This window comes from Pelodiscus sinensis, chromosome 29, assembly GCF_049634645.1.
Source record: "Pelodiscus sinensis isolate JC-2024 chromosome 29, ASM4963464v1, whole genome shotgun sequence".
NCBI lineage: Eukaryota > Metazoa > Chordata > Testudines > Trionychidae > Pelodiscus > Pelodiscus sinensis.
Genome location: NC_134739.1, coordinates 7,923,231 through 7,950,697, shown reverse-complemented (window position 1 = coordinate 7,950,697; position 27,467 = coordinate 7,923,231). Strand labels below are relative to the sequence as shown.

Genomic DNA, 27,467 nt, shown 5'->3' with positions numbered 1-27,467 from the left:
GGTGGCTATTTACCTTTCATTTAAGGCTCAGGGTGATGACGCACCGGGCTGCATTGAGTGTTACAGACCGGAGGGCTGACAATTGCCAGGCCGCTGGGCAAAGTGAGGTGGGGAGTCTAGTGCTGTGCTCCCAGTGGTGTTGGGGGCCTTGGGTGGAAGGGGCAAGGCCGGAGCATCCAGCTCTCAGCACTGCCCATGCCTCCCCCACCCCCACCCGACCCCGAGTCACCCGGAGCACACAGCCCGGGGCTCCGGCGGCGAGTTAAAGGTCCTGGCACTCTGGCTGCTGCTGCTGCCATAGGGATGTCGCCGGGAGTCCCAGGCCCTTCTGAATCTCTGCATCCTGGGGCAGCCGCCCCCTTTGCCTCTCTCTGTCGGCAGGACTGGTTACAGGGGAAGGGGGAGTTATGGGCAGCCATGGCCTGCAGGGCCCCATGCTACCACAGGCCCTCTGTCTCAGGTGTAGTGTGGCTGGCTCTTGGGCCCCCCCGGGTTAATGAGAGAGAGCTGCATGCAAAGATGGGCAGCTCGGGTGAGCAGCAGAGAAAGGAAGAAGGGAAAACCCAGGCGGGTGCACAGGTTAGCAGTTTTTAAGGGTTCCACGCAGCCCATACAGCCTGGCTGGTGACTGTAACCCAGGGGTTGTCAAACGACGGGGCGTGATCCAGCGCTGGGGCGCTGCAGGGGGTCCAGTGAGCAGTGGGGGCACTAAGGCAGCTCCCTGCCTGTCCTGGCCCCGCAGGCTGCGCCTCAGAAGCAGCTGGCAACAGGATCGCCTCCTGGGGGAGAGAGCTTCGCCCACTGCCCTGCCCCGAGCATTCGCTCCACACTCCCACCAGGTGGGAATCTGCCCCCGACTGCCTCTGGGTTGCAGCCTGGTCTGCGGTGCCAGGAGAGGCAGGAAGCCGCCTTAGCCCCCCTGCACCACTGACTGGGAGCCATTCAAAGTAAGCCCCTCCTGCCTTCACCTCCCCAAAGCTGCAGCCCCCTCCTATACCCCAAAGCTCCCACCCTCGGCCCCACCCTGGAGCCCACGCTCTAGTCAAATTATGCTGGGTCACAGCATTAACAATTTTCTTTAATTGGGGCACGAGAAAAAAGTTTGAACCCTCCCGCTCTAGCATCTATGCTTCTTTCCCAGCCCCGGCCAGAACGGAGAAAGTCACTGGCCGCTTTCTCAGGTTACTTCTGTCCTCTCGCTTAATGCACTTGCCATCCGCGCTGTGTTGCCAAGGGCCGGGGAACACGGAGCTGACTGCAGGCTGCCGGGCCGGTTCTGACAGGCCTACGCGAGTCTCCCGAAAGCCCTTCTCCTGGAAGCAGGGAGGAGACAGTCGGGCGTAGTGTCTGCATGGCCGGCACAGAGATCCACTCAGAGCTCCCGAGGGAGATTTGATGGAATGTATGGTTACTCGGGAAAACCAGGCCAAAGTGGCCATTAACACGCCGGGAGAGTGGGAGTAGCCTTCTTCAGGGGGTGATTGCTCTCGCGGGGACCCTGGCAACATGGGGCCACACCCTGGGCAGGAGTCGGATGGAAAATAAGATTTTTACTGAGAGAAACCAATGTCATTTCCTGACGGGTTAGGTTCCCTTTGGAGATTGTTAATACATATTTCTATAGCGCTGCTGTAGCCCAGTGGTTTTTAAACGACGGGTCGTTTCCTGGTGCTGGGGGGTGGAATGTCGGGCACTGGAGGGGGATCGGGTGAGCAGTGGGGGTGTTCTAGGGGTGCCCCAGAAGTGGCCGGCAGCAAGCCCCGCTCCTGGAGGGTGGGGGAGTGCCCAGGGCTCCCTGCACTGGCCCTGCCCCGCGCACTAGCTCCGCACTCTCCTTGGCTGGAAACCTGCTGCTGGCTACTTCTGGGGCGCAGCCTGGTCTGCAGTGCCAGGAGAGGCAGGAAGCTGCCTTAGCCCCCCTGCACCACTGACCAGGAGCCCCTCAAGATAAGCCCCCTCCTGCCCCAGCCCTGATCCCCCCAAAGCCGGAGCCCCCCCTTACACCTAGAGCTCCCATCCTCAGCCCCACCCCGGAGCCCACGCTCCAGTCAAATTCGGTCAGGTCGCGGCATCAACACTTTTCTTCAACTGGGTCATGAGGAAAAAAAAAAAAAAAAAGCTTGCAACCCCCAGCTGCACCCCACACACCTGGGCGTGGTGCATGGTCCCATCTAGTGGCCCCGAGCCCTCTTACGGGGAGACGAATGAGTCTACTCAACAATGTGAGCTCAAAGCCAGGCTCCCCAGTTCTCCCGTTTGGGGTTAGCCTACACGGAAGAGCTTTGCTCCTCAGAACAAGGCCGGTTTCTCTTGCCACACAACCTCCCAGCCGGGAAGCCGTCTCATGGTCCCCGACTCGCTCCAGGCAGCCAGCCAGCCACACACCGGCTCATGTTACCAGCCACTGGCTGAGGTCAGCGGCCGATGAAAAGAAAGCACGTGGTGAAAGCCGACACCACCGCCTGCCCCACTGGGAGCGCCGCTGGCTCCTGCCCCAGCCCTCCATTTTGTGAATGGAATTCCTCCGACTCCATTCAGAGGGAGGCGAGCGAGCTGCAGGGCGGGCGCCCGGTTCAAGGTTATGTAACGCAATCCCTGGCGCGGGGAGGAGCGTGCCGGCTCCCCTGGCGTTTGAAGGTCACTGGTGCTGCAGAGACCGCGGTGCGTTTGCTGTCCCAGCTCCAGCCCTGCGGCTGCTGTCGACAAAGGGATTTTTGTGCAACTTCTGCACGGCTCAGCCTTGTGTGACACGGCAGGGAGCGCAGGAGAGCTTGCCGCAAGCACACCAGCGGCAGGACTGGCCTTCCTCAGATCTGAACATGCAGCTGTGTGGGGCACCTGAAAATTTGGGGCACCCCTGGGTCTTAATGCCCAACCTCCGGCCTCTTCCCACCCCTGTTCTGTGGCTTCACTTCCTCTGGTGAGGACCTACCTAACTTAAAAGGGAAAAGCCTGCCAGAGCTATTAGCAGACACCGAGCTGGTGAAAGAGCCATTCAAGTGGCAAGGAAACCGTTTACCAGACATTTGCCAACCCCAGGTATAGACAGTCAGTTTCTGAATCTACTTGGGTGGTCTACAGGATCTCTGTTTGAAAGTTGCTTTAAAAATATGATATGAGTGTGTTGCTGAAGCTTATCAACTGACAGCTGTAAAAAAAGTCATCCCCACCCCCAGGCTGTCGGCGGGCATAGGGACACTAGGGATGTCACCGGTTACACAGTTAACTGGTTAACCAGTTAGCATCGCCCTCGGTAGGTGATGCTTACCAGTCACCGGTTAACGGGCGGCCCGAGGGTGGGGGGCCTATTCCAGCCCGGCCAATCCTGTTTAAGCAGTTAACCGATTACACATAACATTTTATGTCCCCAAGGGACACCAGTTTAATAGTACTGCAGAGGGCCCCATAAAGACTGTCCCGACCATAGGTGCTGGAACTAGGGGGGCAGCCTCACTCCCCCAGTGTGACGTGGTTTCCATCATACACTGGACTTGCAGTTTGGTTCTGTGGTTCTCAGCACCCCCACTATGCAATCGGTTCCAGCGCCCTGGCACGCACCAGCCCTGGGTGCGAAACCGCTGTCTACGGAGCCCCCTTTGCTATGCCCTCTCGCCACTGCTGTCCCCTGGGTGGCCAAAGCTCTTCTTCCGAGCTCAGAAATCACCTGTCCTCCCTTTGGGGTGGGGAACATGTCATCTGGCTGTCAGGGCCTGCTGCACGGAGCTTACCGACACGTCTCTCATGTCGGGGTTCCTAGCAGCCTCCCACCGGTGCAGGTTCTGAACACCTTCCAGGCAAAACCAAGAGCCACTGGAGTCACTAACAAATCTCCCGTCTCCTGAGTGGCATTTGAAGCATCTTTCCCAGACCCGGGGAAGAGCTCTGAGTAGCTCAAAAGTCTGCCTCGGTCACCAGGAGAAGTTGTTCCAGTAAAAGATATGATGTCGCCTGCCTTGTCGCAGGAACAAGGGGACAAAGGAAGCTGTTAAGATGCAATCCAGCATGGATTTTTTTTTACACAATGCATACTTAGCCTGTGGAACTCACTGCCACATGATATTTTGAGGCCAACAGCTGGCTGGGATTTGACATGTATGTGACTCATGAGACTATCCAGAGTTACATTAAAATGAATATTTCTAAGGGCATTAAATATATCCTCCTTGAAGTGCCTGAGGCTAAGGGCAGTTTATACCATGACTGTCCATTATAGGGTGTCTTTCTTTGCTTGCCAAAGTTGGGCACAGCTGAATACAACAGCCAGACTAGATGGAGGCCTCTAGGTTGGTCTGGTTTAGCAGTTCATATATTGTGGGGTGAGGAACACACACAGAGCCAGGTCTACACTAGACTGGAAGACTGGGTTAAAGTACGCAGCTCCAGCTAAGTATAATACATAGTTGGAGTCAGCATGCATTAAGCTGAGCTTGGCACTGTCTTCACAGAGGGAGGCCAATGGGAGCAAAGGCTTCTGTTGGTTTCTCTTACTCCGTGGGAGTGCCAGAAGTACCAGCGCCGACCGGAGCGGCCCTCAGCATTTGATTTAGCAGGTCTTAACTAGACCCGTTAAATCAAATGCCAGAAGATAGATTTCCAGCGCGGCATGCAAAGAAGTGGCCATAGAGTGCCCTTCCTCACTGTGTGTTGTCAGTGCCCTTCTTTGCTGCATGTTGTCACTTATTCATTCGCTTTGGGGACTCTGGATTAGTGGTGGCGCATTGCTGAGGATCAGAAGACCCTGGATTCTTCACGGAAGCAGAGAAACCAGATGTGATTCACGCTGCCCATGGACAGCTCGGGGTCCGGAGGAACGGGCTTCTTCTTTGGAAGACTCACCCTTGGTATCCAATCAGCACGTGACTTAAAATGCATCTAAAAAGCCAGAGTCGTGTTTGCTGTTCCTAGATCCATCAAGAGGGGGTTAGTGTAGCCTGGCCGGCTGCCAAAGCATTTCGGCAGACTGCAAGAGTCAGAGTCCTACTGGGAAGCATTTGCTGATCTTTCTAAGGAAGCCAAAGTGATTATTCATTGTTGTTCGTTAGCAGGCAGAGGAGGGGCATGGCTCAAAGGCTGTTTATGGGCCTGGAACTTTTTCCTGTGGCCTCGGGGACCGTAGTCAGCCTGCCAGGCACTTCCACGACCCCTTCCACAAGTGGCTCACTATGGACCCGACCCTGCACTGCGGACGGAATTTCACCCATTGAGCGCAGTGGCGCAGGATTACCCTGCCCCTGCAGGGTTGTGGACAGCCAGAACCGGCTGGGAGGCTGAGCAGGCAGGACTGAAGGTGGGGGGAGGTCCAGAGAGCCTGTGGAAAGTCCTCTGTAATAGGCCGACTAAGGCCGGGCAGTGAGATGACGCCTTCCTGGCCTCCATCTTGAGCCCCTTCGCCGCTTCAGACTGTCTATAACAGACTAGTAACCAACAGGCCTTGCTGGGCATTAGCCTCCAGACCCCCTGGGACACTAGTGACATGGAAGGGAGGACCGAGGGGCCACGTGTCCCCCAAATGCTGTGGACAGGAGCGACTGCAGAAGGAATCGGGTCCCCTTGCACTCACCAGCGGGGGGCACAGGGTGCGTGGAGCAATGTGGCTCTGCTCCCCGACTGCCAGGAAACAGAGTCAGGGGAGCAGGGTGGGGCTGCGTTACTCCACTCCCCCCTGCCACTGTTGGTGAGTGCAGGGGGCCCGACCTCTGCTGCTGGTGCCAGACTCCCCCAACTAGTCCCCTGGGTAATGGGGGAGGGGCTTGGGGAAAGAGGCGGAGCAAGGGCAGGGGCGGGGCCTAGAGTGGAGGGGGAGTTATCACGCCCTTCCCCTGGTGGCACAGGGAGGAGACACAAGAGGGGAGTGGTCACATGGCTGGTGCCCCCCCCCCCATGTCCTTCCTTCTCAGTCGCCCCTGCCGCGGGGGCAGGCAATGTGTGGATGTGCAGCCCCCCCTCTCCCTCCCCCTCCCCCGCACAGCAGGGACCAGAGCCCAGAGGCACCATTCAAAGAGAAATAACCCACGAACCACATCCATTCCTTCTGGGCAGCTGCAGCTGGGGGATTCCCCAGCAGCCTGGAAAGTCTGATTCATCCCCTCCCAGAGCTCGAGGCTAGACGACGTGATCCGGATTGTCTAGCCTGCCCCCCTCTCTACTGCAGGCCTCATCCAGAAATTTCTGCATCCAACCTGTAAACGCTGGTTGAGCGGGAGCCGACGCAAAGACTCGACAGGGCGGAGACTCCACCAGGGCCCTCGGGAAATTGTTTCAGGGCTTCCCCGCCTGTCCTAATAAAAATGGGTGTCCGATTCCCTGGGGGCAAGCGTCTAGTTTCAGCTTCCGTGGGCCCCGTTCTGCCTTTTCCGGCTAACGAGCCATTGACTGTCAGTGACGTCTTCTCTGGGCAGGGCGGTGGCGCTGGGGATCAAGTCACTTCTTCACCTTCACTTGGACCAGCTCACGCAAAGAGGCTTCCAAAGCGTCTCCCTCCAAGGCAGAGCTGGGCAAGATGCGGACCGGGGGCCAGATGATGCCCCCTAACACTTCGATCCGGCCCACAGGCTGCATCTGGCCGCTTTCTGCACCGAACTTCCAGGCGGTGGCTCAGGCAGCAGGATCCGATTTATATGGCTCTCTGTCGTGGCGCTATCATGGCAGGGCCTGGAGCTGCGATCCCTTTAAATAGCCACAGCAAACTTGGGCGGTTGCCAGGCAACATGGTAGTGGCAGGGCCTGGAGCTGCGATCCCTTTAAATAGCCACAGAAAACTTGAGCGGTTGCCAGGCAACATGGTAGTGGCAGGGCCTGGAGCCGCGAGCCCTTCAAATAGCCACAGCAAATTTGGGCAGTTGCCAGGCAACGTGGTAGTGGCAGGGCCTGGAGCTGCGATCCCTTTAAATAGCCACAGCAAACTTGGGCAGTTGCCAGGCAACATGGTAGTGGCAGGGCCTGGAGCTGCGATCCCTTCAAATAGCCACAGCAAATTTGGGCAGCTGCCAGGCAATGTGGTAGTGGCAGGGCCTGGAGCTGCGATCCCTTCAAATAGCCACAGCAAACTTGGGCGGTTGCCAGGCAACATGGTAGTGGCAGGGCCTGGAGCCGGGAGCCCTTCAAATAGCCACAGCAAACTTGGGCGGTTGCCAGGCAACGTGGTAGTGGCAGGGCCTGGAGCCGGGAGCCCTTCAAATAGCCACAGCAAACTTGGGCGGTTGCCAGGCGACATGGTAGTGGCAGGGCCTGGAGCCGGGAGCCCTTCAAATAGCCACAGCAAACTTGGGCGGTTGCCAGGCGACATGGTAGTGGCAGGGCCTGGAGCCGGGAGCCCTTCAAATAGCCACAGCAAACTTGGGCGGTTGCCAGGCAACGTGGTAGTGGCAGGGCCTGGAGCCGGGAGCCCTTCAAATAGCCACAGCAAACTTGGGCGGTTGCCAGGCAACATGGTAGTGGCAGGGCCTGGAGCCGGGAGCCCTTCAAATAGCCGCGGCAACCCAATGCAGTCGAGGTGGAGCTGGGAGCCATGAGCCCTTTGCTGTGTTTTTAATTCAAAGCCTCTGGCCCCAGACAATTCTGGGGGGGAGGCTAGTCCCCAGCCCCGCCCCTTCTGCCCCAGGCCCCGCCCCTTCTGGGGGTGTAGCCGGCTCTTGACGCAATCCCAAAATTCATTAAATGCTCTCCCCGCCCTGGAAAAATTATTGCCCACCCCTGCTCCAAGGGGTGTTTTCCAGTCTTGGAGTCCTTCTCAGAGCTCGTGCCCTACTGCTCTCAAGGCAGTGGGGCTGGAGCTATTTTCAGAGTGGGGGTGCTGAGCTCCGCCCCCCCCCCCCCCACACACACCTGCTCGTGCTGCTCACACTCATACTTGCCAGCTCTCCCGGACCGCATGGACCGGACGCCATTGCGGCAAATGGCATCCGGCCTGGGAGAGTTGGCAACCCAGCCACAGCGGGAGGCCAGAAGCCAAGCCCTGGGTGGTGGCAGGACCCCGAATGGCAGTGGAGCTTTCAGGGCTGGTGGCTTGGACCCTGGGGGCAGGGCTGGTGGACTCCAGGGAGTGGGGAAGCCAGAGGGAGGCTGGAACCCGGGGCTGGCAGAGCTGGAGGTGGGTTGGTGGTGGGCCAGCCCGCGGGCGCGAGGAAGCTGGTTGCAAAATTAGGGTGGGCCGGAACAATGGCCCCTCTGCCCCAAGCTCCCCCCCTGCCCCACCTTGCTCCGCCCCTGCCTCAGCCCCGCCTTTTCCCTCAAGGTCCCGCCCACAACGAGCGATGGGGCCCAGGTGACAAGCAGAAGGGTCTGGTGCTGGCAACAGGGGGCAGGCCCCTGCATTTGCCGGCAGCAGCGGGGCGGAAACAGAGCAACTCAGCCCCAACCCGCTTGCCTGGCCGCCAGCCACATTGGTCCGCCCCTACGTCCTGGGCCTGATAACCCTCCCTCAGGCTCGGAGGCCCTGGACACAGCAGGGGAAGTTTCCCAGGAGAAGAGAAGCTGTTAGCCAAAGCCCCTGAGCGCTGCGGCCCCGGAGCACAGCAATGAAGAGTGCGGACAAAAAAGCCACTCCAAAGCCCAGTGAGGAGGCCCCTCGGAGCCTCCGGGCCCTGCAGCATCGGCTCTGCATGGAATACTTCGGTCCGCGCGAGCCCTACCTGAGTCGTAGGCATAGTCCGTCTGCTCCTGCTTGATGACCACTCCCGCTGGGTACCGGTGGCCGCTGCTGCCTCCCAGCTGGCTTGCCTGCTCATACATTGGGTCATGATACTCCTGCTTGAAGCCCTGCTGAGGGTACTGCAGGCAGGGCTCGGACATCTGGCGCTGGTAGGCAGCTGGGGCTTCGCGGCCCAGGCCCTGAGAGGAGGGGAAGGAACGGCACATCTCCGGAGCTGGCTGGTAGACGGAGCTGAAGGGGGGGAAATAGCCGATGGGGTGACTGCTTGCCCGCGTCGCAAACTCTTGTGGACCCAAGTGCAGGGATGGGAGGGACAGAGATGCGGGGGTTGTACCTTCATCTGGACACACACACACACACACACACACACACACACACACACACACACACAGCCCTAGCAAGGAATGGAGACACACACACACGCACACAGAGCCCTAGCAAGGAATGGAGACACACATACACACACACACGCACACACAGAGCCCTAGCAAGGAATGGAGACACACATACACACACACACACAGAGCCCTAGCAAGGAATGGACACACACACACACACACACACACACACAGAGCCCTAGCAAGGAATGGACACACACACACACACACACGCACACAGAGCCCTAGCAAGAAATGGACACACACACACACACACACACACACACACACACACACACACAGAGCCCTAGCAAGGAATGGACACACACATGCACACACAGAGCCCTAGCAAGGAATGGACACACACACACACACACACACACACACACACATCCCTAGCAAGGAAGAGGGAGACTTGCAGGATATGCCCAGGGCTGTTGCATGGTCATAGGCCATGTAATATCTACAGCAAGGGTGGGGAACCTCAGGCCCAGGGGCCAGATGCGGCCCCCAGCTTGCCTGGATCCGACCCACAAAGCTCACCCCCCCCCAGCACTGGGGAGCCCACACGTACTGTGGGACTGGAGCACACAAAATCTCCAAGCCTGGGCCCCCCCAAGCTCTGGTGTGCCAGGGGAATGGGGGGAGGGTCTTTCTGCTTCTCAGTCAGGGGCCACCTCAGTGAGGGTTTGTCTTTTCTTTCTTTTTCTTTTTTTCGGCTTCTCACTTGTGTGCGGCCCCTGACTGATCTGTCTGGAGGTCAGTGGCCCCCGACCCAAAAATGGTTCCCTGCCCCGATCTGCAGCAATAGAGACGAAAGGGCTTCAGAGCAGCTCGGGACCCAGGCTGGTAACAAGAGGGAAGATGTAGGGAAGGGATTGTTCCTCTTTAGTCAGCTCTGGTGAGGCCACATCTGGAGTATTGTGTCAGTTCTGGGGCCCCTGTTACGGAAAGGACGTGGACGCATTGGAGAGGGTCCCGCGGAGGGCAACCAAAATGATGAGGGGACTGGAATACATGACCGACAAGAAGAGGCTGAGGAATTTGGGTTTATTTAGTCTGCAGAAGAGAAGAGTGAGGGGGGATTTGAGAGCGGCCTTCAACTACCTGGAGGGAGGTTCCAAAGAGGATGGAGAGAGGCTGTTCTCAGTAGTGACAGATGACAGAACAAGGAGCAATGGTCTCAAGTTGCAGTGGGAGAGGTCCAGGTTGGATATTAGGAAAAACTTTTTCCCTAGGAGGGTGGGGAAGCACTGGGATGGGTTCCCTAGGGAGGGGGTGGAATCTCTATCCCTACACGTTTCTAAGTCCTGGCTTGACAAAGCCCTGGCTGGGATGATTGAGTTGGGGTTGGTCCTGCCTTGGGCAGGGGACTGGACTTGATGACTCCTGAGGTCTCTTCCAGCTCTGTGATTCTATGATTGCTGGAGAGAGACGGCTTTGGTTCAGATACGGAGCTGGAGGGGGATCAAGGGAGCTTTGGGGAGGGCAGACCTATGGGTTGGTGGCAGTTTACCCCCTCGCCTCGGCTGTGCTCGCTCACCTGTGTTCCATGAGGTATCCACGGCTGGAAGTGGGTTGGGAAGGCCCCCGAGGGCTCAGGAAGCTCCTGTCCGGCCTAGGGAAATGTTGAGGCGGTGACTGTATCGGGCTTCCTGGGTTTGGGGACTTGAGTCCAACTTGTCTGGTTTGGTCATAGGCACTGGGACAGTCAAACAGATATTGGAAGATTACAGTCCCCAGCCAGCAACCCCCCCCCCCCCCCCCCATCCCTCTGGGGAGAACGCGCCACCGGCACCTGGAAGTGCAGAAACGTCCCTTTCACATTACTGGCCACTCTCCGTCCTCACTCTCCTGGCACGTTACCCAGAGCCTGGGAGGGCCAGGCCTGGGTGGGGAAGGGTCGACAGGGCAAATACAAAGGAGGGCAGAGGAGGGGTGGAGAGGTCGGCACTAGCAGGGTCCGGGGAAGGGAGGGATGACGGGGAAAGTGCGGGCAGGCAACAAGAGGGAAATTGTTCTCACCCTCAGGGGCCATCCAGATCCCGATAAGGTGAGTAGGGGGCTGTGCAGGGTTGGAGGACAGAGGTTCAGCAAAGTTCTGCTACACGGGGAAGGTTTTGTTTGAGCAAGTAAACTGGCTGCCCCTGATTTTCTAGGGTGTAAACGCTACTGCACAATAGACTTGGGCAGTGGTTAGTGTGGTCTGTGGGACTGCCTTGCAGGTGGGCCATGGGCTTGGGGCTCACCCCCTCTCGAAGACGTGGGCTGGCCAGTGAAGGGGACAGTGGGGGGCAGTGCTCGGGAGTGGCTGGAGGCATGGAGCCAGGTAAATGCCCCCCATCCCTCTCATGCCCAGACTCTGGCCCCCCAACCCCTTCATGCACCTCCCTCCCGCCGAGACCCCCACCCCACTCCTGAACCCTCTTTTCCTCCCAGACCCCACACCTTCAGCTGGCTCCTGCACCCTCCCTGCTGGCCAGGCCCCCCCAAACTCAGCCCGCTCCTGCATCCAACCTCCCATCCAAACCCCCCACCCTCAGTCGGTCCTGCAGCCAACCTCCCACCCAGACCCCACCCTCTGCGGCTCCTGCACCTTCCCTCCCACCCAGACCCCACCCTCTGCGGCTCCTGCACCTTCCCTCCCACCCAGACCCCACCCTCTGCTGCTCCTGCACCCTCCCTCCCACCCGGACCCCACCCTCTGCTGCTCCTGCACCCTCCCTCCCACCCGGACCCCACCCTCTGCTGCTCCTGCACCCTCCCTCCCACCCGGACCCCACCCTCTGCTGCTCCTGCACCTTCCCTCCCACCCGGACCCCACCCTCTGCTGCTCCTGCACCTTCCCTCCCACCCGGACCCCACCCTCTGCTGCTCCTGCACCCTCCCTCCCACCCGGACCCCACCCTCTGCTGCTCCTGCACCCTCCCTCCCACCCGGACCCCACCCTCTGCTGCTCCTGCACCCTCCCTCCCACCCGGACCCCACCCTCTGATGCTCCTGCACCCTCCCTCCCACCCGGACCCCACCCTCTGATGCTCCTGCACCCTCCCTCCCACCCGGACCCCACCCTCTGATGCTCCTGCACCCTCCCTCCCACCCGGACCCCACCCTCTGATGCTCCTGCACCCTCCCTCCCACCCGGACCCCACCCTCTGATGCTTCTGCACCTTTCCTCCCACCCAGACCCCACTCTCAGCCGTTCCTGCTGTCATCATGGGTGGTTGGCTGGTGGTCCGCGGAGAGGTCTGTGTTGAGAGGGGAGGGGCGCAAGCCCAAAAGCTTGAGAACCACTGGACTCAGACATGAACGGGAGGCCAAGCGGGCCATAGGAAATAGGAAGCAACCCATCCATCAGTTTGCACTAGCATGTCCGCAGAGACCCAGCGGGCCACGGTGCCGTCACGCGCCCTTCCCTCCCCCCTGCACGCAAGCCGCGTTACCTGGCGTAAAGGCACTGCTCGCCATTGCGGTACCCAAATGGCTGCTTATGGCTGCAGGACAGTGCTAGGTCGGAGGAGGGGCTCTGCGGCTCTTTCTTCACTTTAGCAGGTGGGCTGTGAAACGCTACTGAGAGAGAAAGAAAGAGTCAAGTCAAAACTCCTCCTGGGCCTGGAGCGACACAGTTTGTGCCAGCGGAGACACTAATGCACCTGACCCACACCTGAGCTCCTCACCTGACTCTAGGTGCAGCAGAGGAACAATGAGGGTGATTGTTCTCTGGAATTTCCCAAACTTCCTCTCAATTCCCTTCTCTACCCCTTTGTTTGCACTAGCTGCTGGTCGATTTAGTTAAGATCATAACAACGGCCACACTGGGTCAGACCAAAGGTCCATCTAGACCAGTATCCTGTCTGCCTACAGTGGCCAATACCAGATGACCCAGAGGGAGGGAACACAATAGGTAATCCTCACACGATCCCTCTCCTGTCATCCATTTCCAAACAAACAGAGGCTAGGGACACCGATCCTACCCATCCTAGCTAATAGCCATTGATGGACCTAACCTCCATGAATCTATCTAGCTTTTTTTTTTAACCTTGTTAAAGTCCTAGTCTTCACCACATCCTCTGGCAAGGAGTTCCACAGGTTGACTGTGCGCTGAGTGAAGAAAAACTTCCTTTTGTTTGTTTTAAACCTGCTGCCTATTAATTTCATTTGGCGACCCCTAGTTCTTATATTGTGGGAATAAGTAAATAACTTTCTCTTATTCACTTTTTCCACACCAGTCATGATTTTGTAGACGTCTGTCATATCCCCGCTTTGTCTCCTCTTTTCTAAGCTGAAAAGTCCAAGTCTTTTTAATCTCTCTTCACATGGGACCCGTTCCAAACCCCTCATCATTTTTGTTACTTTTCTGAACCTTTTCCAATGCCAATATATCTTTTTTGAGATGAGGTGACCACATCTGTACGTAGCATTCAAGCTGTGGGCGTACCATGGTTTTATAGAGAAGCAATAAGATATTCTCGGTCTTATTCTCTATCCCTTTTTTAATGATTGCTAACATGCTATTTGCTTTTTTGACTGCCGCTGAACACTGCGTGGACGTTTTCAGAATGTTAGGACATTAGGTTCATACTGTGCCCTTACCCTTAAAGACAGGCTGGAAAAAGGGAAAGTAGTTATATGCTAAGTCAGGAGTGGGCAATAATTTTCATGGGGGGAGGGACTTAATGAATTTTGGTACATGATCACGAACCGGCTCCATTTCTCGGAAGAGGCGGGGCCTGAGATGGAAGGGGCGGGGCTTGGGATGGAAGGGGCGGGGCTTGGGATGGAAGGGCGGGGCTTGGGATGGAAGGGGCGGGGCTGGGGACTCACCTCCTGCCCTAGAGTTGTCTAGGTTCAGAGGCTTTGAATTAAAAACACAGTAATGGGCTCATGGCTCCCAGCCCCACCACTACTGCATTGCCTAGCAGCTGCCATGGGTTGCCACGGCTATTTAAAGAGCTCGCGGCTCCGGCCCCTGCTGGGGTAGCGCCACAACCGTGAGCCATTTAAATAGGATCCTGCTGCCTGAGCCACCGCCTGAAGCTTTGGTGACACAGGCGGCAAGATACAAATGGAGAGCAGCCAGATGCAGCCCGCGGGTTGGATCGAAGTGTTAGGCAGCCGGGTCCGCATCGTGCCCAGCCCTGTGCCAAGCAGTTCAGGACTTGGCAGGGGAGAGGCGACACGGTGTGTGGGAATCTGACTGTTGTGTGTTATAAGGGTGACACAGGCCTCCTCTGCTTCGCAACACCCTAAAGCCTGGCTTTGAACTATGCCCACCGCCCTCTCGGATTCACAGGGGTACGGACAGTGCGTTGCGACATCCCCGTGCGGTTACGTGGCGCCGTTCTCCACTGGCACAGTCCCGCGATGTACATTTCAGGATATGCTAGTCTGTCCTGCAGGACAAACAATTTAAGAGGGTTACTATAGAAACGCCTACGCTGGCTTGCTGAGGGATGTCCGTGGGGAAATATCGCTACTCTTATTGAGCCATCTTCGCTGCGCCGTGCGGTGCCGCGGCAGAAGAAAACAAGGACTCATATTTTTCAGAGCCCCTTTAGTGGCTTAGGAGGCTAAATTCCATTTCCATGTGCCTCAGCCAGTGAAGACTCTGAAAACCACCCACTGGCAATAAGAAGTCAGCTTGTAGTCACTTAGGGAGCTCTTGAAAATGTTATCCAAGGCCTCTGCCAAAAGATCGGTACAGACAGCATCACACAGAAGCATCGGCCTCCCAGGTCAGAGGTTACTACTTCCTGTGCTAAGATGTTTCGGGTGGTTTTGTTTTTTTTTTAATTTGGAAGGTTAAAAGCCCCTTCCTAACTAGCAGTATCAGCAAGATGCCCCTTTGTAAGAGTGGCAATTTCAAGGCTTTCTCCTGGGAGCCACCTAAGTGTAACCACATGGTTCATTAACGCCTGCAGCAACACTCCCCAGCCCGTTGCAGGCTGTGTGACAAAGCCCAGCGTGGGTTCACACAACAGCCAATAATTCGGGATGTTCCCCAATGCTCTCTCACAGAGAGAGCTCGCTCGTAGAGCTGGGAGGAGAGGTTTACTGGGCAGGAAACATACTGGCTACTTTCTCAGCGCCCTTTTTACAATTTTTTGTTGTCTACTTAGAGCAGAGAACCGTGTGCAATCGCACACGGTTCTGGGTTCCAGCTAGCTGGAGGAAGGCCCGATGTAGCCATGTCAATGTTTGCCTAGTGAGTAACAGCTCCGCAAAGCACCGACGAAGTGGGTTTTACCCGCAAAAGCTACAGATCCTAAATATCGGTTCGTTTCTAAGGTACCACCCGAAGACACGTTGTTGTCAAAGCACTGTGGACTGTACAACCACACAGTCAGTTGGCCTGTGTTGCATTGTATCTTAAATCTCTAGGAAATGCTCTTTATTCAGATAAAAGGAGTAAAAGTCCAACACATACCAACAGCCCTTCAGTGACAATGACAGCATGGCTAGCCGTCAGGCAGCTACGCGCCAGAATCAACACCCTCCCTGTTGACAACACACACCTTTGAGTTTGTCTCACTTCAGTTTTCCACCAGGAGATCACGTGAGACCTTTGCCTGTTAGACGGACGAGCCTGTTAGCAAATCTTTGTCTACCAGGGTGGTGTCTCATCCACTATAGTCAAGTGGCACCAGAGGCAGGCGGTTGGATGTGTGGGGATGCGGGAGCCAGGGCAGGGGGTGAGGGGCGTAGGGGGCTCGAGGCAGGGGGTTGGATGTGTGGGGATGCGGGAGCCAGGGCAGGGGGTGAGGGGCATAGGGGGCTCGAGGCAGGGGGTTGGAAGTGTGGGGATGCGGGAGCCAGGGCAGGGGGTGAGGAGCGTAGGGGGCTCGAGGCAGGGGATTGGATGTGTGGGGATGCGGGAGCCAGGGCAGGGGGTGAGGGGCGTAGGGGGCTCAAGGCAGGGGGTTGGATGTGTGGGGATGCGGGAGCTAGGGCAGGGGGTGAGGGGCGTAGGGGGCTCGAGGCAGGGGGTTGGATGTGTGGGGATGGGGGAGCCAGGGCAGGGGGTGAGGGGCGTAGGGGGCTCAAGGCAGGGGGTTGGATGTGTGGGGATGCGGGAGCTAGGGCAGGGGGTGAGGGGCGTAGGGGACTCGAGGCAGGGGGTTGGATGTGTGGGGATGCGGGAGCTAGGGCAGGGGGTGAGGGGCATAGGGGACTCGAGGCAGGGGGTTGGATGTGTGGGGATGGGGGAGCTAGGGCAGGGGGTGAGGGGCATAGGGGGCTCGAGGCAGGGGGTTGGATGTGTGGGGATGGGGGAGCTAGGGCAGGGGGTGAGGGGCGTAGGGGGCTCGAGGCAGGGGGTTGGATGTGTGGGGATGCGGGAGCTAGGGCAGGGGGTGAGGGGCATAGGGGACTCGAGGCAGGGGGTTGGATGTGTGGGGATGGGGGAGCTAGGGCAGGGGGTGAGGGGCATAGGGGGCTCGAGGCAGGGGGTTGGCTGTGTGGGGATGGGGGAGCTAGGGCAGGGGGTGAGGGGCGTAGGGGGCTCGAGGCAGGGGGTTGGATGTGTGGGGATGGCTGCAGAAGTCACGGCAAGGGGCTGTAGCAGTTGCAGGAGGGCAGGGGGCGGGGGCGGGGATGGGTATGTGTAGGGTGAAATGAGGAGCGGAGGGGGCTGGAGCAGTCCCAGTGGGTGACCCTGCCCGGTGGTTCCTGTTCCCTGCCAAATGGGAACGGTGAGGGCAGCACCCATAGGCATGGCAAGGAAACGAGGGAGGCAGGGGCTCTGCTACCAGCTGCACCCACTGGGCGGGGGGTGTGTGTCTCCTGTCGGCTCTTCATGCTGGGGTCCCAGCTGCCAGCTCTGTGTGCTCGGGGCTTTGCTCCCAGCCTCAGCTCTGGGCAAGGGAGAGGAAGGATGGGGCGGGGGGGAGGGAGGGGATAAGAGGCCTGGATCAGAGCCCACCCCCAGCTGGCCACTTTCTGACGGGTGCGCCACACTGGGGCACACCAGCTTATGATCCCCTTTGTCCTGCACACCAGCAGCTTTGCCCCGGAGCTGGCTTTGCCGGCCCCCAGCGGCTCCAGCCACGAGCCACAGGTTACAGCTGACTCAGGAGGCGGAAGTGAGGTGGGAAGAACCCCTGTGCCGACAGCAACAGTCCCACAAAGCAGCCAAGCAATCCTGCCCCGGTGTCCTCGCACCAGCCCGGTGCGGACGGGAGGAAGCCGTTGCGAGCTGGCTAGAATGCCATGAATAACAACCGTGGGCTACAGTTTGCAGGGTCAGGAAGTGGGCTGCGGATATTATTCCTCCTTATGCATAATTAAATCCAGCAGGGAGCAAAAACCTCTTCCCAGGCTCTCCGGAGCAGTGTGTCCGCGGCTGTGGGCCACATGCAGCTGTCCAGGCAAGGTAAGCGGCTTTCCACTTTTCCTCCATGGTCGTCTTCAAGTCGTCACTGGACACAGGAAGGAAAGAGCCACCTGCACTGGCCCCAGTTTGAACACTGAACGAGGAGCGGGGAGGAAAGGGGAGAAGAGGCAGATGGGGTGGAGGGGCTCGGTGCAGAGAGATGGGCCCGGTTTACGTTTGATCCTCATGCAGGTCATTCAGGCTACGTCTACACGGTGGGTTTTTTGCGGAGAGGATATGCCAATGGCGTGCTCATTTGCATATCTTGCATGCTCATTTGCATATCTTCCTCCGATCCTTTTTGCGGAAGAGGTTTTGCTGTTAAAAAGCCCCATGTAGATGGGGCCGTTTGTTGGGGAAAAAAACCCTTTTGCACAAGATCCTGTAAACCTCGATTTTTGAGGACTAAGGGATCTTGCGCAAAAAGGTTTTTTTTCAACAAATGGCCCCGTCTACACGGGACTTTTTAACAGCAAAACCTCTTCTGCAAAAAGGATCGGAGGAAGATATGCAAATGAGCATGCAAGATATGCAAATGAGCATGCAAGATATGCAAATGAGCACGCCACTGGCATCTCCTCTTCCGCAAAAAACCTGCAGTGTAGACTTAGCCTCAGAGTCAAAAATTCCACCCACTCTTGCCAGTTCCATGTCCCTTCCCGGGGGGAGGGGATGTTCAGGGGCTTAAAGTTGCTGTAAAATCCCAAGCAAGGTGAAGCACTGATCTGCGACAGGTTTATTTTAGCACTAAGGAACCGGAGACATTCACTGGCCAGTCAACTTCATACCTGGTCCTTTGCCAGCCGTACACAGCTCTCCTGGTGTGCCGTCCACCCTGCCCTGTTGCAAGGGAGCAAGGCCCCCTCCAAGATGGGGTCAGAGCAAATTGTGAAATTCCTGAGGGCTCCAGAGGTGGGAGAACAAGCTCCTTGAGACCCTCCCCAGGAACAGCAAGAGCGATGCCCCAGCTGCCAGGCTGCGTGTACTGCCAAGAGTTGCCCACGTTTTTTATTTCCATCGTGGCCAGCCGGCTATTTGCTATTCCGCTGCACGGGGAGGCAGCTTCGTGCCTTCCTCTTGCCTTAGCCCCCAGCAGCCTGCCGTCGAGGGCTCTCCAGGAGACGGGCTTGTTCTCTTTTCAGCTAGTGAACATTTTCGGGACAAACGTCCCCATTTGCCTGAGCAGTTCTTGCCGGAAACACGCTTGGAGGCCGTGCCGCTGTCAGTCCCACGCACCCGAAATCTAGAGCCATGACACGGTGGCATGCTGGGTTCATGCTGCCGGCCCCTGGCTGTTTCTCTCCCGTTCTGCGAGATGCTGCAGATGTTGTCCTGGACTCCCCACAAACAACCGACCTGGGGTAGAAATGGCTTCGCGGCTGCAGTAGGGTGGCTCCCTCCCTCAGGAGCTGGAAGGAGCCCAGACTCCAGAAGGAGCCACACCGGGGAGAAGAGAGCAGGGGGACTGCCTCAGAAGAGCATCAGGAGGCTACCAAGCAAGGGGGAAACACAGGATGGGGCAGGGAAATTGTGAAAGGCTCCTGCAGGGCAGAGACCCGGAGCCCAAGGGGTTTGGGAGCAAGGAATGGCAGGGACGCTGCCAGAGGAAGGTTCGGGACTGGAAGCCAGGGAGCTGAGAGAGGCTGAGCTCCTGCCAGCTAACGCCTGAGAGACTTTGGCCTGGGGCCTAGCTCGGGGAAGAAGGGCTGGGATTGTTGGCGCCTGGAGGCTGCCATGTAAAGTCTCAGTCCAGGGACCCCAGGAGGGGAACAGAGTCATTCCCTGAGGCTTGTACGCTCGTCAGGGCCCTTGCTGAGGACAGAGGTTGGGCGCAGGGCACCACAGAGGGCTCTCCGGCTGCCACAGCAGAGACCTGGCCTTCTTCCAAGGTGGGACCTTATCGGTTAGACGCTAGAGGCCTCTCTGTGGAGGTGAGGGGAGTGGCCATCAATGAGAAGATGCCCGAGTCTGGGACCTGAAGGAGGGGGCAACCGTTCTGAGAGCGGCGGGCACCCGGAGCACCGCTAGGGTTACGTCTACATTGCGCTCTCTTGCGCTAAAACATATGCAAATGAGGTGCGGCGATGAATATCGCCGTGCCTCATTTGCATACTTAATGAGATGCCATCTTCGCACAAGGAGCTTTTGCGGAAGAAGGAGCCGTCTACACGGCTCCGTCTTGCGCAAAACATCCCTCTTGCGCGAGAGCCGTTCTGCCGCTTGTTTTCAGGCAGAACGGGTCTTGCGCAAGAGGGAGGTTGTGCGCAAACACGGCTCCTTCTTCCGCAAAAGCCCCTTGTGCAAAAATGGCGGCTCATTAAGTATGCAAATGAGCATATATTCTTGTGCAAGAGAGCACAATGTAGACGCCCCCTTGCCCTCCTCTGGCTGCCTGCCCTGAGGCGAGGCCCTGGTGGGCTTGCTCCTCACGGCAGAATCTCCAGGGACCCAGCCCGCCAGGTAGAAATCCACACAAATAAATACACCTGCTCCGGCAGGCGCCCACTCCCTCTGGGGGAGGGTTTGATCCTGCGGCCACCTCTGAGGTGGCCAGCGGTCCCCGTCAAGTGGCCTTCTCCTGGCTCAGCCTGAAGAGGAGCGAGTTCCCGCCGTGGGGCCTGCCCCACACCTGGGAGTGACTCAGGGTCGGACGCACGACATCTGTGCCAACAGCACCGCTCCTGGCAGCAGGGGCGGAGGAGACATGTCTCTGTCCACCCCTTCCCCTTCTGTCTGGGACAGCTCAAGCCGTGTGTCAGAGTCAACAGAAACGATAGAACCAGCTGTCTACGGAGAGAAGCCCCCCCTCTCCTCCCCTCAGCACACTGAGCTCCATTCAAGCCTCATGAAGCAAAGTGTGCTAGGAGCGGCCAACCCTTTCCGGCCCCCACGAGCTGGAACGGGCTCTCACATTACAACTGGCTCATTCATTCAGAAGGAAACATGGGACCGGCCCTCGCCTCAGCTCCGGGTCAGCCCGGAGGAAGAGAGAAGTCATATGACCGTGCGCCCGCTGGGCCGGTGCTGCAAGGCCAAAGCCCAGCGAGAGGGGAGCGAGCCGAAAAAAAGCGCTTTGTCCTTTTCTTCATGGGCCGACACGGAAAGGGGGAGGGGTTCCCTGGAAGGGCTGGACACTTCCCTCTCCCCTCCGTTCTCCGTTACGGTGAGATGGTCCCACGCAGGAACGTCCCGCCGCTCCAAACACACCAGGGGAAAGCCAGGCTCTGGCTCGCAGCCTCGCTTCTCGCAACAGTGGCTTCATGTGAGTCTCGCCCAACCTAGCCTGGATGGGACAGGCCAGGGCTCTGACTGGATGGGACAGGCCAGGGCTCTGACCGGATGGGACAGGCAAGGGCTCCCAGTTACATGGTTAAGTCATATGAACATGGGTGGCCGGTAATGTAGGCAAGGGAAGGCACAGCCTTCCCAAAACTGCCGACACGCCCCAGCTGTCAAAGGCTGGGGTCGTCACCGGGGAAGGCCACTGCTTCCCCGGCCACCAGGAAGGGCCAGGCCAGAGTGGAAGCACAGCTGGCCCTGCCTTCCACATGGCCAGGAAGCATGGGGCTGGAGGTGGGCGGGGCTTGGCTCTAGAGGCAGGAGGGGCGGGGCTGAGGCTTGCCTTCCCCAGCTGGACTGTCACCCACTGCCCATGCAGATGAGAATCCAGCTAGGCCCTCCTAATACACCCACTTGCCACGTACGCAAGCGGAGCTCAGCACAGGGGCCTGCTGGAGTGGAGAACGGGATGGAGCATGGAGACAGGAATTCCGGGGCTCTCTTCCCAGCCTGGGTCACCTTGCGTCTGGGTCCCCAGCTAGCGAGTAGTCATCCCTGCTGGGGATGATCCTTAGGGCCCATTCGGCACTTGGAGGTGGAGGCTGGCAGGACTGAGTCCCATGATTATAACCAAAAATAAAGAGGGATTCCTCCCCCGTTTTTTATCTTCCCTAGTCTCCCTCCAGGGAGAACTTGGGCTGCCAGGTGTCCGGTTTTTGCCCCGACTGTCTGTTATTTGGGTCCCCTCTCCGGTTAAAAAAGAAAAAAACCAAAAAAACCCAGAAAATACTGGACATATGAAATGTCCGGTATTTCCTGTTTCCCTTGTATGAAAGCCTGGTGGGGACAATTTTCCTCTACCATGTATGGTATGGGGAGCATGGGGCTATTTAAAGGTGCAGTGTCCTTTTTTTATTTTGGTCAATAACTTTGGTCTCCACTGGGAACATGCTCCACAATGGCAAGGCATCTCCTAGGCGGGGCAAGCGTTGACAGATGCAAGCGGACGGGCTGGCTGGAACAGATGGGTAAAGGGTGTCAGGTTTCTAGCCCCAGGGAGAAGGTGCTGGGAGTGCTGGGGCATTGTGGGAAGTGCTGGCTGCTTAGCCTTGTGGGCAGAGCCTGAGAGGTCCTGTCTGGCTCACACTGGCCACGTTTGGGTCCAGCACTGCGGCTTAAGGCTGAATCTTTGTATTCATGCCCGTCAGTGTGAAAAAAGCTATTTGCATATATTTGCATATATATTTGCACGTAGATGCAACCACACTTAAGTTGCGGCCCTCGGCGTGTGCTGTGCATAACATTGGGGTCCCCGGGGCTTCCAAAATTGAGTAGCCCTGATCTAGGGGAAGGCGTTGCTCATGCCAATAACCTGCTGTAGCTGCTGGGCGTTCGCCGCCCCCCCACATCTACCACCAACCAGCAGCCCTTAGCATCTTTGTGGTGGGAAAATGTGCTAAAATGCCTCGGCGGGGGCTCAGATGGGGGGGTGCTTTTGTCTTGGCCAGAAGGGGAGAGGTGGGCACTGTCCCTTTGCCTTGGGTTATGCAGGGGGGAGCTGGTGCCTTTGCTTGGCCTTGGTGATCTTATCCTTGATAGATCAGTTCGGTTCAAGCATCTCCTGCCCCCTTTCCCCCTCCCGCACGTTTCCCCTGGTACTTACGGTTTTCTGAGTGAAAGTCAGGCACAAACTGCTCATCGCTGTCTGGAACCTGAGCTGCAAAGGGGCAGAAAGAGAGAAGAGGAGAATTGGCTTTGGCAGGCTGCAATGAAACCGGAAGGTGAAAATGAGCCCCAGCGGGCCAGAGCAGAGCTTTCGGCTGAAAGGTGCTTTCAGGCCCAGGGCGGGTTTCCCTTCAGAATTACAAGCACTTTGCTGCAATCCTGCCGAGTCACCCGTGAACAGACCGCCAAGGACGGGGCACGGCGACACACCCACGCAGTCTCCTGCCAGCCACTGACGTGGTTAAGTCAGCTGGGCAGGTCCACGCTCATTGTGCATCTTCACCAGCAGAGCAGTGCGCTGTGGTAGCTATCCCACAATGCAACTAGCCCCGGGTGGTTTTGGGAAGGGCTTGCAAAGCCTCATGGGGCCAAAACATTGTTGTGGGGGGAGGGACATGGCTTTGACCTTTCTCCCTCCCTCCCCACCTTCACCTCAATGGCAAACAACCCGTCCTTTATTGTGGCTTTTATTTCTGAAAGCCTGGCGTGGCGGGATTCGCCCCATTGCCCGAGAAACACGGACGATGCTCAACTGTGCTCTCTTGTGAGCATTACAAACCAGTGCTGCCTTCAAGTCGTCATTGTCAAGTCTAAGTCGAGTCTCAAGTCACTACAGTTCAAGTCTCAAGTCGAATCTCGAGTCCCTCAAGCCACGTTCAAGTCAAGTCCCAAGCCGAGTCTCAACTCTTAATTTAAAAAATGTCAAGTCAATTTTGTACAAGCCATCAGTATTGATAAATAAAAATAATCACTATCTGTTTTCATTTATTAACATAAATTGTACTTGCTAACTACTAGTAGTCCAGCTGGGATGCAAGGCCACGATCACCGCTGTGGGTGGTTTGTTACTAACAACAACGGCATTTTCGGACAATTTTTTCACCAAGTTGATTTAACAAAATTATCAAGTCTCAAGTCACAAACAATGAACCCGAGTAGAGTCTCAAGTTGAGTCACCTAGGCGACTTAAGTCCGACTTGAGTTCAAGTCGTGGGACTCGAGTCAACAACTCTGTTACAAACACCTCGCGCCTTCTCCTGCAGTATTTCAGAGCTGAGTATCACATACGCAGAACAATGCGATGCCATGCAAGTAGACCCGCTGCAAACAACACCCGGCTGCCACTGGCTGTCACCCAGCAGCTGAACACCTTGGAGCGTCGTTCCTCATCCCGGAAAACAAGCAGCGACTGGTGGGAATCACAGGTAACAACACAGCTGGTAACAACACAGCTATAGGAGGATGGGCAGTGAATGCAGAAGGCCACTTTCCAGGAACTTTGTGTAGAATTTTCCCTGGCCCTGAAGTGCGGCAACACGAAAGCGAGACCTTCTCTGGCAGCGAAGAAGCGAGTGGTGATTTCTCCGAGGAAGCTAATAATGCCAGATTGCTGCCGGTCAGTCGGAAATCAATTCAGAGTTGGCAAATCCACCCACGGAAGCTGTTGTGATCCAAGCGGGCAGGGGCAGGGCCATTAAATGACTTTTGCTAAGAAGGGCAGGGACTCTGAGCAACGTGGAGGATGTAGTGGAGGGTTTTGCAGTGATAGAATCCTAGAACTGGAGGGGACCTTGAGAGATCATCAGGTCCAGTCCCCTGCCCTCATGGCGGGACAAAGCACCATCTACACTAACCCTGATAGATGTCTATGCAACCCACTCTTAAATATCTCCGGAGATGGAGATTCCACAACCTCCCCAGGTAATTTATTCCAGTGTTAACCATCCTGACAGTTAAGAAGTTTTTCCTAATGTCCAACCTAAACCTCCTTTGCTGCAATTTAAGCCCATTGCTTCTTGTCCTATCATCAGAGGCCAAGGAGAACAATTTTTCTCCCTCCTCCTTGTAACACCCTTTTACATACTTGAAAATCATTATCATGTCCCCTCTCGGTCTTCTTTTTTCTAAACTAAACAAGCCCAGTTCTTTCAGTCTTCCCTCATAGCTCATGTTCTCTAGACCTTTCATCATTCTTGTTGCTCTTCTCTGGACCTTCTCCAATTTCTCCACATCTTTCTTGAAATGTGGTGCCCAGAACTGGACACAATACTCCAACTGAGACCTAATCGGCACAGAGTAGAGAGAAAGAATGACTTCTCGTGCCTTGCTTGTTGTAAAGCAGGCTTTTTCTGACCATGGCCTTCGCGTATAGCCCATCCTGCTACACAAGGCCCCTCACAGAAAACCCAGACCGTGAGATACTCAGAGGAGCATGGGCAGCACAATGCAGCTTTCTGTAAATGGAATTTAATCTTACAGGCATCCTGGGACTTACAGGCTCTGAAAAATAGGGAGGTGAGCATGAAAAGATAAAACACAGCTGCAAGAAATAGTTAAGACTCTCTTGACCAGTCCTTGAAGGTAGGGAGGTAGGCATAGGGAGATTAGACGCAACTGCCATGAACCCTGACTATGCCCGCACTCGGCACTGTCCACGGGGCCATCAGGAGGGCATCATGAAAAATCCTATAGGGCAATATTGCACATTACCTCATTACCAGCCTATCAGGCCCGGCCAGGGAACAAATCCTAATAAGGTACCGGATATCAGGTTATGTTATAAAAGAACCTCGACCCCTTTGTTCGGCGAGGTTCCGAGTGTTGAGGGCCCGTGTCTTTTTTTGCCCAGCTGAAGGATTGATAACCCTGAGGCCGCCTCCCCACCCTTCGAGTCAAAGATAGGGGTGCGTGAGTCCTGAGCATGCCCCGAGTTCTAGTGTGTCTTTGTGCTGTTATCGTTGCTGAATTTGTAAGCATTGCTTAAATATATTAGTTATTGGTTTAGTTAACAGTTGAATCGTGTTAATTTCACTGTGTAATTCTGTAAAGTGTAACTGAGTTCTATTAACCACACTGTGTAAATTGTATAATCTTGTGTTGTGTAGTGGTGTTGTATTTAGGCTAAGTATAAGGTGTTAAAAATAGTAACCCAGGAGTTGTTAAGTTGTAGAGGTAGATTAATAACTAACTCCACCAGCTGCCTGAAATAACCATAGAGGGGCTGTCTGTGGACGAAGTTTTTATCATCATTATATTGGCTTTGTTTTTGTATTTTTTGCTTGCATGCTGCGCTGCCTTAAGAGAATTAGAAACAATGATTTGGTATAGTTGAATTGTAACCAAAGAAGTTTGTAATTAGTTAAGTATAGCTAAGTTTAGGTTTTTGCACCCTGTATAAGCATTAGGTAATTGCTTGTTTTTTAAAATCATTTGAAAGTTATTTGGTTTTGATAAAAGAATCATTCCATTTAATAAAAAATCATTTGTTTCATCATCATCCAGTAGTTTTCACTGGGTAGTTGGCTTTAACCCTTAAGGCTCCCACCACATCACCGGACCATGGTGTTACATTGCTCACAACGCTCCAGTTAATACAGCCCAGAATCATGTTTGCTTTTTTTGCAACAGTGTCACACCATTGACTCATATTTAGCTTGTGCTCCACTATGACCCCTAGATCCCTTTCTGCCGTACTCCTTCCTAGACTGTTGCTGCCCATTCTGTATGTGTGAAACTGATTGTTCCTTCCTAAGTGGAGCACTTTGCATTTGTTGTTATTAAACTTTATCCTATGTACTTCAGACCATTTCTCCAGTTTGTCCAGATCATTTTGAATTATGACCCTCTCCTCCAAAGCACTTGCAACCCCTCCCAGCTTGGGATCATATGCAAACTTAATAAGCATACTCTCTATGTCAATATCTAAATCATTGATGAAGATATTGAACCGAGCCAGTCCCAAAACAGACCCCTGTGGAAACCCACTTGTTATGCCCTTCCAGCATGATTGTGAACCATTAATAATAACTCCAAGAACAGTTATCCAGCCAGTTATGCACCCACCTTATAGTAGCCCCATCTAGGTTGCATTTCCCTAGTTTATTGATAAGAGGATCATGCGAGACTGTTTCAAATGCCTTACTAAAATCTAGGTATACCACGTCCACCGCTTCTCCCTCATCCACAAGACTTGATATCCTATCAAAGAAAGCTATTGGATTGGTTTGACGTGATTTGTGCTTTACAAAGCCTTTCTGGCTGCTACCTATCACCTTATTATCTTCCAGACCCATCCCACCGCCCTATCTTCAGGGTGCCCTTTATCATGCCGGCTCTGGTTCTGTCCGTCTGCTTCCGGTGATTCCTTAATTAGTTACTCCATTATCTTCCCTGGCACAGATGTTTAACTGACTGGTCTGTTGTTTCCTTGGGTTCCCTAGCTGTGGTTGGGGTGACAGATAGAACACCTATTCTGATCTTGCACCAGACCACCGTGCCAAAGAATACTCACACTGAAAGGGTTCCTTCTCCATGGCAGATGGATGACAACGGACATCCGTCTGTTGTCTAGGTGGCTAGGTTGACAGCCAAGCGCAGGTGGATGACAACGGGCATTTCATGGACATCACCATGGGAAGATCGGGAACAGTGCACAGCACACACCTATTTAGCCACACAGGTCTGCTCAGAAAACTGCAGTCAGGGATTTTCTTCCCAGACTGTGAAATAGCCATTGGTGACGTTGAAATGCAGAGATCCCGGGAGACCCAGCCTTCCCATTGCTCCCATGGCTCATGAAGCCACCTGGACCACAGCAAGGAGCAGTTCAACAATAGGTGAATGGGTGCAGCATGCTGGAGGAATGTGTTTAAAGAGTTACTCAGCAGATTGTTTCCTAGGTTAGATAGCCGTGAAGGCAGCACCCCCATTGTTATCACAGCCTGCTGCAGGCTCCATAATATCTGTGAGTCAAAGGGAAGAAACAGTTCTGCAGGGATGGGGCATGGCGGTGGCTAGGTTGACAGCCAGTTTTGAGCAGCCAGATATCAGGGCAATGCCAGGCAAGGTCTGTAGCAGGCTTTGAAAACCCTGGCCTTTGTGCCCATGTGGAGATCTTCAAAAAGAGCTCACCAAACTAAGTGATTGGGCAACAAAATGGCAAATGAAATTTAATGTGGATAAATGTGAAGCACTGCACATTGGAAAAAAAGAACCCTAACTATACATACAACATGATGGGGGCTAATTTAGCTACAACAAATCAGGAAAGAGATCTTGGAGTCAT

General features: G+C 55.7%; 1 protein-coding gene across 6 annotated transcripts in view; it reads right to left on the bottom strand.

The window, feature by feature from the left end:
- ETV4 (ETS variant transcription factor 4) overlaps positions 1-27,467 on the bottom strand; it is a 63,460-nt gene that overhangs the window by 11,842 nt on the left and 24,151 nt on the right. For 3 of the 6 annotated variants that reach the window (XM_075911128.1, XM_075911131.1, XM_075911132.1), the window contains 4 exons: positions 22,341-22,394; positions 12,471-12,597; positions 10,571-10,729; positions 8,631-8,881 (listed from right to left, as the gene is read on the bottom strand). In XM_075911128.1, the coding sequence (XP_075767243.1) occupies positions 8,631-8,881; positions 10,571-10,729; positions 12,471-12,597; positions 22,341-22,394 (591 nt within the window). The remainder of the gene's footprint in view (positions 1-8,630; positions 8,882-10,570; positions 10,730-12,470; positions 12,598-22,340; positions 22,395-27,467) is intronic. The other 3 variants (XM_075911129.1, XM_075911133.1, XM_075911130.1) reach the window with 2 other exon arrangements.